The 8,732-nt window shown below is 36.3% G+C and overlaps 1 protein-coding gene across 3 annotated transcripts in view; it reads right to left on the bottom strand.

Annotated features, from left to right (window-relative positions):
* Nucleotides 1-612: 612 nt before the first annotated feature.
* The window catches only part of LOC149796580 (uncharacterized), a 33,967-nt gene continuing 25,847 nt past the window's right edge, over nucleotides 613-8,732 (bottom strand). For all 3 annotated transcript variants that reach the window (XM_089961286.1, XM_089961287.1, XM_089961288.1), the window contains exon 6: nucleotides 613-8,674. In XM_089961286.1, coding sequence (XP_089817412.1) covers nucleotides 6,255-8,674 — 2,420 coding nt within the window. In that variant the 3' untranslated portion in view covers nucleotides 613-6,254. The remainder of the gene's footprint in view (nucleotides 8,675-8,732) is intronic.

Raw genomic sequence — 8,732 nt, 5'->3', positions numbered from 1 at the left:
TGATGGCCAAACTTAACCAGAGGGTCTGGAACAACCCCAACCTCACCAAGAAGACCAAACTGTGTGTCTACCAAGCCTGCATGCTCAGCTCACTCCTCTACAGCAACGAAACATGAAACCACCTATGCGAGACATGAGAGGAAACTCAACAGCTTCCACCTGAGATGCCTGCAGTGCATTCTGCACATCCAGTGGCAGGACAAAGTACCCAACACAGAGGTTCTTGAATGCGCCAACATAAACAGCATGTTCTCCATTCTCAGCGAGAGGCACCTTCAATGGCTCGGCCATGTCAAGAGACTAGACCCAGGCCGCATTCCCAAGGACCTGTTTTATGGGGAGTTAGCAGAAGGTGCATTACTGACTGGATGACCACATCATGTGCTACAAAGATGTTTTCAAGAAGGACAAAAAGACAGCCAACATCAATGTCAACGACTGCTTCCCACCGTTCCACCTGGCGCCTAGCTGTCAGACAGGGCGTTCAAAAAGCAGAGGCAGACAGAAACATAAAGCAAGTTGAAAAAAGAGCTAGAAAGAAGGAGAAACAACAACTTACTCTGGAGCTACACCATTGTTTCCCAGAGACGAATGGATGCCAAGATTTTTTAATCAACCTTTATTTCATAAGAGATTGTCTTGACCAATCCAGTAATAAGGCTAAAATCTTACATTCATGAAAGTACAAGAATTGTCATTTCTTTGATTAATTTTTTTATCAATAGGTATATTTAAATGGCAACCCATATTCTGATATAAATTTCCAATATTGATCAATAAAGATATTTAAAAAAGCAACATGTCTTCCAATATAAAGGAAATCTGCAAATGGAGATCTTAGCAGGGCATCATGCTCCTATTTACAGCATGCTGTATCCCTGAAGAAGGCATTAAACTCCTTATTTACAGCATGCAGTATCTCTCAAGGCATTAAGCCCCTTTTTTACAGCATGCAGTATCCCTCAAAAAGGCATCATGCTCATTATTTACAGCATGCAGTATCCATCAAAAAGGCATTAAGCCCCTTTATTTACAGCATGCTGTATCCCTTATGGCATCATGCTTATTATTTACAGGATGCTGTATCCATTTCATCATCAAAGGTGGCCAATTAAAAAACATTATTAATGGCAAGTTACAAGCATTTTATCTCAATTCTAAACTTTGCATGACATGGGTTTATGGATTACCTTTTGAAAACAGTATGGTAGCTTGATTAAATGAAATGAAAAAAAAAATGACCAACTCAAGCCTGCCATTTCTAATACAATTTTGGACCATTTTCATAGATTCCTTGTCTATTAGCATTTGTCAATTCCTCTGTGAAAAGTTAAATTAATTTTAGATAATAATAAACACCTTTGTTTCTATAACAATAATAAAAACAGGTAATCATAACTGTTTAACCCCACAATTATAAACAGTAGCAATCATTTAAGTTATGGTATAGGTTTTAACTGTTACTGTATATACTCACATATAAGAGGAGTCCAACTGCAGACTGCATAGACTCAAATTTGCTGTTGCATAATGCACCGGCAGATCTGGTTCTGCACAGTGGGTTGGGAGCAATCAGTAGAACAAACAACATAAACCCTGATCAGCAGGTGCATTATGCTACAATAGATCAGGATCTATGACGTTTGCAGTTTGACTCCACTCCAGCGAGTACATACAGTATCTCTATATGATATGAAGTAGGTAAATGAAATCCCCTTAATACAGACTGAGCTGTATGTACCTTTTTTTCTTCTCCAAATTATTAAGTAGTGCTCTTTCATATCAGAGTCTTTTGGCATCAAATCAGAGTCTATTGGCATAAATAACAGTCTCCTGGCATCAAGAACAAAATCAAGCTGTTATTCAATCGCTATTCAAATTCTTTATATATAAACAAATAAAAAAAGGCACAGAGTGATAACTTGTTTGAGAATGCATATTTTATCATATACAAAAGTGAATGCATGCTGAGAATAGACAATGGCATAACTGTATCTTCTGTTACACTCATGTCCTTTATATGAGGGACAGCTCTACAGGTATATTAGCTGGTAAACCCTAAATCCATCCCTTAATATTAGTGACAGCTATATATGTATATTAATTGGGAAATCCTAAAATCATCCTTTATATAAGGGATATTTCTATAGGTGTATTGGGGATCCTAAAACCATTCTTTACATAAGAGAAAGCTCATTAGGTATATTAATTGGGGAATCCTAAAAGCATCCTTTATATAAGGGACAGCTCATTGGGTATATTCACTGGGGAATCCTAAAGCCATCCTTTACACAAGGGACAGCTCATTGGGTATATTAATTGGGAAATCCTAAAAGCATCCTTTATATAAGGGACAGCTCATTGGGTATATTCACTGGGGAATCCTAAAAGCATTCTTTATCTACAGGATAGCTCGATAGGTTTATTAATTGGGGGTCCTAAAACCATTCTTTACATAACAGACATATCATTAGGTATATTAATTGGGAAATCATAAAACCATCCATTATATAGGGGTCAGCTCATTGGTAATTGTCATTGGGGAATCCTAGAACAATCTTTTATAAAAGGTATAGCTCAAAAAGTTAATGTATTGGGTTCCAAGAGACATACATACATGCATCCATGCATGCATGCATACATACATAAATACATACATACATACATACAAGTTAATAAATAACACAATTTTTAATAAGGTAGAACTTTAATAATAAGTATGTAATGATTATGCATGAAAAAATATTAAAATGGGATATCTGACAGACAAGACTGCCTTTACAGAAGTAAAAAGAACAACAGAAAAACTTCTGTCACTGCAGAAAAGTAAAGTTGTTCTGCATACCAATTAATGGATATATGAAATTTAGGGATGATTTAATAGGTCCATTTTATTTTTTAAAAAGCATCATTCTTATCATGAAAATAAAATATTTACATGCAAGACCTACAAAGGGCTAATGAAACATCTGCCAGTTTACGTAACACATGACTAAGATGAGTCTTGAGGATACGTTGCCACCCACCAATATCTTATATTTGAATAAACATCAGTTCATGATGGAAACCCTATTTCATATAGAGACTATTGCACAGTCAAATTTTAAGGAAAAAATAGGGTAAATTTGACTGACTTTTCATAAGTATTTCTCGATATTTAGGCTTAGACCATATCTTTTGCTTTAATGAAAACCTTCAGAAAGAACCAAAATGGAATTTATGATGCAAATGCAAACTCTGAAGTCAACCTGGACAAGTTATTAAGTGAAATTCCGATTAAAAAAAATCAAACCAGACCTTGACTATGTATCAAACCAGACCATGACTATGTATCAAACCAGACCATGACTATATATCAAACCAGACCATGACTATGTATCAAACAAGACCATGACTATGTATCAAACTAGACCATGACTATATATCAAACCAGACCATGACTATGTATCAAACCAGACCATGACTATGTATCAAACCAGACCATGACTATGTATCAAACAAGACCATGACTGTGTATCAAACAAGACCATGACTATGTATCAAACTAGACCATGACTATGTATCAAACTAGACCATGACTATGTATCAAACCAGACCATGACTATGTATCAAACCAGACCATCACTGTGTATCAAACAAGACCATGACTGTGTATCAAACCAGACCATGACTGTGTATCAAACTAGACCATGACTATGTATCAAACCAGACCATGACTATGTATCAAACCAGACCATGACTGTGTATCAAACTAGACCATGACTATGTATCAAACCAGACCATGACTGTATCAAACCAGACCATCACTGTGTATCAAACAAGACCATGACTATGTATCAAACCAGACCATGACTATGTATCAAACCAGACCATGACTGTGTATCAAACTAGACCATGACTATGTATCAAACCAGACCATGACTATATATCAAACCAGACCATCACTGTGTATCAAACAAGACCATGACTATGTATCAAACCAGACCATGACTGTGTATCAAACTAGACCATGACTATGTATCAAACCAGACCATGACTATGTATCAAACCAGACCATCACTGTGTATCAAACAAGATCATGACTATGTATCAAACCAGACCATGACTATGTATCAAACTAGACCATGACTATGTATCAAACCAGACCATCACTATGTATCAAACCAGACCATCACTATGTATCAAACAAGACCATGACTATGTATCAAACTAGACCATGACTATGTATCAAACCAGACCATGACTGTGTATCAAACTAGACCATGAATATGTATCAAACCAGACCATGACTGTGTATCAAACTAGACCATGACTATGTATCAAACCAGACCATGACTATGTATCAAACTAGACCATGACTATGTATCAAACCAGACCATGACTATGTATCAAACTAGACCATGACTATGTATCAAACCAGACCATGACTATGTATCAAACCAGACCATGACTATGTATCAAACAAGACCATGACTATGTATCAAACTAGACCATGACTATGTATCAAACCAGACCATGACTATCAAACCAGACCATCACTATGTATTAAACAAGACCATGACTATGTATCAAACTAGACCATGACTATGTATCAAACCAGACCATGACTGTGTATCAAACAAGACCATGACTATGTATCAAACTAGACCATGACTATGTATCAAACCAGACCATGACTATGTATCAAACCAGACCATGACTATGTATCAAACCAGACCATCACTGTGTATCAAACAAGACCATGACTATATATTAAACCAGACCATGACTATGTATCAAATTCGATTTAAATCCATTAGAGCGATTAAAATTCATGATCATGTAAAAGTTTGAGAGAGTCAAATTGGGGTCATAACCCAAATTTTACAAGACAATATGTAAAGTGTGATTTGTCCTAGATCTTATTGATTTTATGCTGCAGACCAAATCTGGTTTTAATGCAACATTTTCTTCTACAGGTACTGACATGAAAAAAATTGGTGAGATACGGGTAATAGCATAAGACTCCTTGACAGATCTGTCTTCAGAATAGTGTATGGCAGTAAAAAAAATCATGTACAAGATATGAATTTCTGCACAGCAGTTATTAGACTACATGTATAAGGAATTGTAGAAACTAATTTCAGTACAAATTATGTAACAAATACCAATACAATGTATACTCGTGTATATGTCTAGTCCAACTGCAAATAGCATTGATTCAGATCTGCCAATGTATAATGTGCCAGAAAATCTGCATCTAAGTCTTTTGTTGGGACTAATTAATAGAATAAACAACACAGACACTGATCTGCTAGTGCATTATGTGACAGCTGATCAGTGTCTATGTTGACTGCAGTTGGACTCAACTTATAAGCAAGTACATATGGTACTCAATGCTAGAAATGCATGACCTACCAGTCAAGATTTAGAACAAAGTTCAAAATCCTACCTGCTTATGCAGCAGACAAAATTATCTTTTTAATCTGCAGAATTATCATGCTGATATTTTTTATTAAAATACTTCAAGAAAGATTTATACAAAACTCAAACTGCTACTTTATCCAAATGCATTATCAAATGACTTATCACATGAATGAAAAAGTTTACGCATGATTGTTAAGTATAAACTTCAAATATGTAAATGAATGACCTTTCACCAAATGAAATAAAATTTATAAATGTTATAAAGCAGTTTAGTCGAACTGTAAAAATACTGAAGTCCTGCTTATGATCAGAAAGGCGTCAAAAATTACAAATATCATCAACTTCAAAAGATATTACAAAGGCCTGCTTATGAATAGAAAAGTGTTGAAGAGTACAAACATCATCAACTATTACATACAGACAAAGCTACTAAAAATTCTTTACATACATGTAAATCCAAAAGTTTAACGAATCCAAAAGAAGGTTCCATCACAAAAACATGGCATGCAATTTTGCACAGCAATTGTATATATTCAAGTAACACAACTATGATGGCTCGCCATCGCAAATTCCCCATGTAAATTCAAACCCTGGCAGGGTTCTTAACCACAGATTATTTTTCTGCAAGAAATAAATTAGGACAATCCAGGAAAAAGGGGTGTTTGTATTAACATAAAATGACAAATACGGGGCATGTTTTAAAATATAAAATGAGCATGCATACCAAATCAAAATAACGTTTTATAAAGATTAAATTTGTGCTTAAGCTATTTCTTAATATATGAACTATCAAACACTTCAACAATTGGCATATATCTTTAATTTTTAGGACTAAAATATTTAAAATATCATTTCTGTTTACTTTTTGTTTGTTTCCTTTTTGCTTTCAAAATCTTCCTTCCTTCATCCTCAGAGAAAAAGTTGAGACTGACAGATATAGGTTGTTTTGAAAAAGTACTTTCATTGCCTTTTCCCATTTTTAAGCTGGACTGGTGCTCTGTTGTAGTACTCTTTCTAGATAGAGAAGATTCAGGATTTCTCTTCCCATACTGGTTCTCTGGTTCATTTAAAGATGAAAATGGTGACATCATACCATTTAGACTGATCTCATTATCTGATGTTAAAAATGTTCTTGCTGATGCTATAAAATTGTTTTGCCCAGACTGGTGCAAATCTAATGATGATAACTGCGATGATGCAGCACCTTGCTGTGCATTCTGGTTATCTATTAAAGATGTATTAACTGATGTTTGACAACCATACTGTCCAATTTGGTTCCTAAGTGAGGATGTTTCTGATCTTAATGGTTTAGAATCACTTTGGACAGAACGTGTACTTAATATCTGAGATGTTCCTGGTAACGTACTAGTCTGGTTCCCCAAATCTGAGGACACTGCAAATGCATTAACGCCATTATTAATGGTCACCAAGGACTCTGTGGATGCTTTGGTACCCTTCTTGTCAGCTGCACTAGGAAATGTTGAATACATGTCTGCAACAGAAACTGGTGCATTTGCAGCACTGACCTCTTCGCCAGATGGCGAAACATGGGATTGTGTATTGTTACTGTGGTCTAATGACTTGCATCTTGAGGACTTTATATCCACATAATTACTACTTGCACCACCTGCATTTGTTCCCATGGTTACATATACTGATTCATTAGTGACCATTATTTCATTATCAGGTGACACAGATCCATTTATCTGGTTACTGATTAAAGAATCTGTACTTAAGCTACCTGAATTACGTTCTGATCCAGCATTATGCGATTTGTTTATCTGTTGTGTTATGGATGGAAGAGTCTTTAAAGAGCTCTCTCTAAGCCTTGCATCTTCAATACTATCTAACTGAGACGTCTGTTTTTCCTTTTGGTACGACTCAAAAGTGAAAGGAGGACTTCTTTGGGGAATTCCACTCTTGCTCTCCTTGACTTGTTGAGGGCTACCAGCAGTAATTTGCAATTCATTTAATCTACCAGAAATAGTTCCGACATCTGAATTATAAGTGTTACTTTGAGAGAAAATATCTGTTAGTTGTTTCGCTGTGGCAGATGCAAAAGGTTCTGAATCTGTTGGTAATGTAACTGGTGTTGCAGTTGTTGGTAAAATAACTGGTGTTTTAGTTGTTTTTTGCAATTCACCTGGCATTACTCCTGTGGTTGAATTACTTGGTGTTACAGGTGTTAATAAACCATCCAGTGTTGCAGTTGTTGGTAAACCAACTGATACAGCAGCCATGTGCAAACCAACTGAAGTTGTTGGTACACCACTTGGTGTTACAGGTATTAATAAATCATCTGGTGTTGTAGCTGTTGTTAAGCCACCTGAAGCAAGTGGTGAACCAGTTATTGGTAAACCTCTTGGAAATGTAACTGATGGTACACCACTCTGTGCACAACCTGTAGCTAAACCAGCTGATGTTGTAGCTAAATCATCTGATGTTGTAGCTAAACCACCTGAACTTGTAGCAATAACAGCTGATGTTGTAGCTAAACCAACTGATGTTGTAGCTAAACCACCTGATGTTGTAGCTAAACCAGCTGATGTTGTAGCTAAACCAGCTGATGTTGTAGCTAAACCAACTGATGTTGTAGCTAAACCACCTGATGTTGTAGCTAAACCAACCGATGTTGCAGCTCTTGGTATACCACCTTGAATATTAGCTGTTGGTGCAAAACCTTGAGCTTTGGATGCTGGAATATAATTTTGTGTTGAAGCTCTTGGTATATAACCTGGAGTTTTGGCTTCTGGTAAACCATCTTGTGTTGCTGCTGTAGTTAAAAAACCTTTAGTCTTGGCTGCTGGTATACCATTTTGTATTGCAGTTGTTGGGAAAGCAACCCGAGTTTGGTTTCCCAACTGTTCTGCAGTACTGCTAGCAGCTATTGCCACATTTTCTGTAACAGGCAAATTATTGGACCAATTTTTAGGTATCAAAAATGAATTTGTGAATGAAGTGGCAGGAACTCCGGAATGTACCAATGCTGTTGGCGGTGACAAGAATGCGAATGAACTCCTTGCATCACCACTTACAGTAAATGCTGCTGTGCTTTGGTCACTCATTTTGCTCTCCATGTTGAAAGGTTGTGGTGTCATATTCACCAATGAGGCACTAGAAAATATCATTGCTGTCTGACCATGACCATAAATTGGACCTGGATTCTCTTTTGATTTTAATTTGTCATGGGTTTCTTTTGCAGAGTCTCTAAAGTCCGTTTGACAGCTTGTGTCCACGTGATTTGGTTTCGGTCCTGAACTTGCATTTCCTGAAAGGTTGAACAAATGTTTTAAAGGTAGAACTAAGCTTCACTGCATGGCCATGAT

This window comes from Sinohyriopsis cumingii, chromosome 6, assembly GCF_028554795.1.
Source record: "Sinohyriopsis cumingii isolate HCF-2022 chromosome 6, ASM2855479v2, whole genome shotgun sequence".
NCBI classification, from domain to species: domain Eukaryota; kingdom Metazoa; phylum Mollusca; class Bivalvia; order Unionida; family Unionidae; genus Sinohyriopsis; species Sinohyriopsis cumingii.
This window is presented reverse-complemented; position numbering and strand designations above follow the sequence as displayed.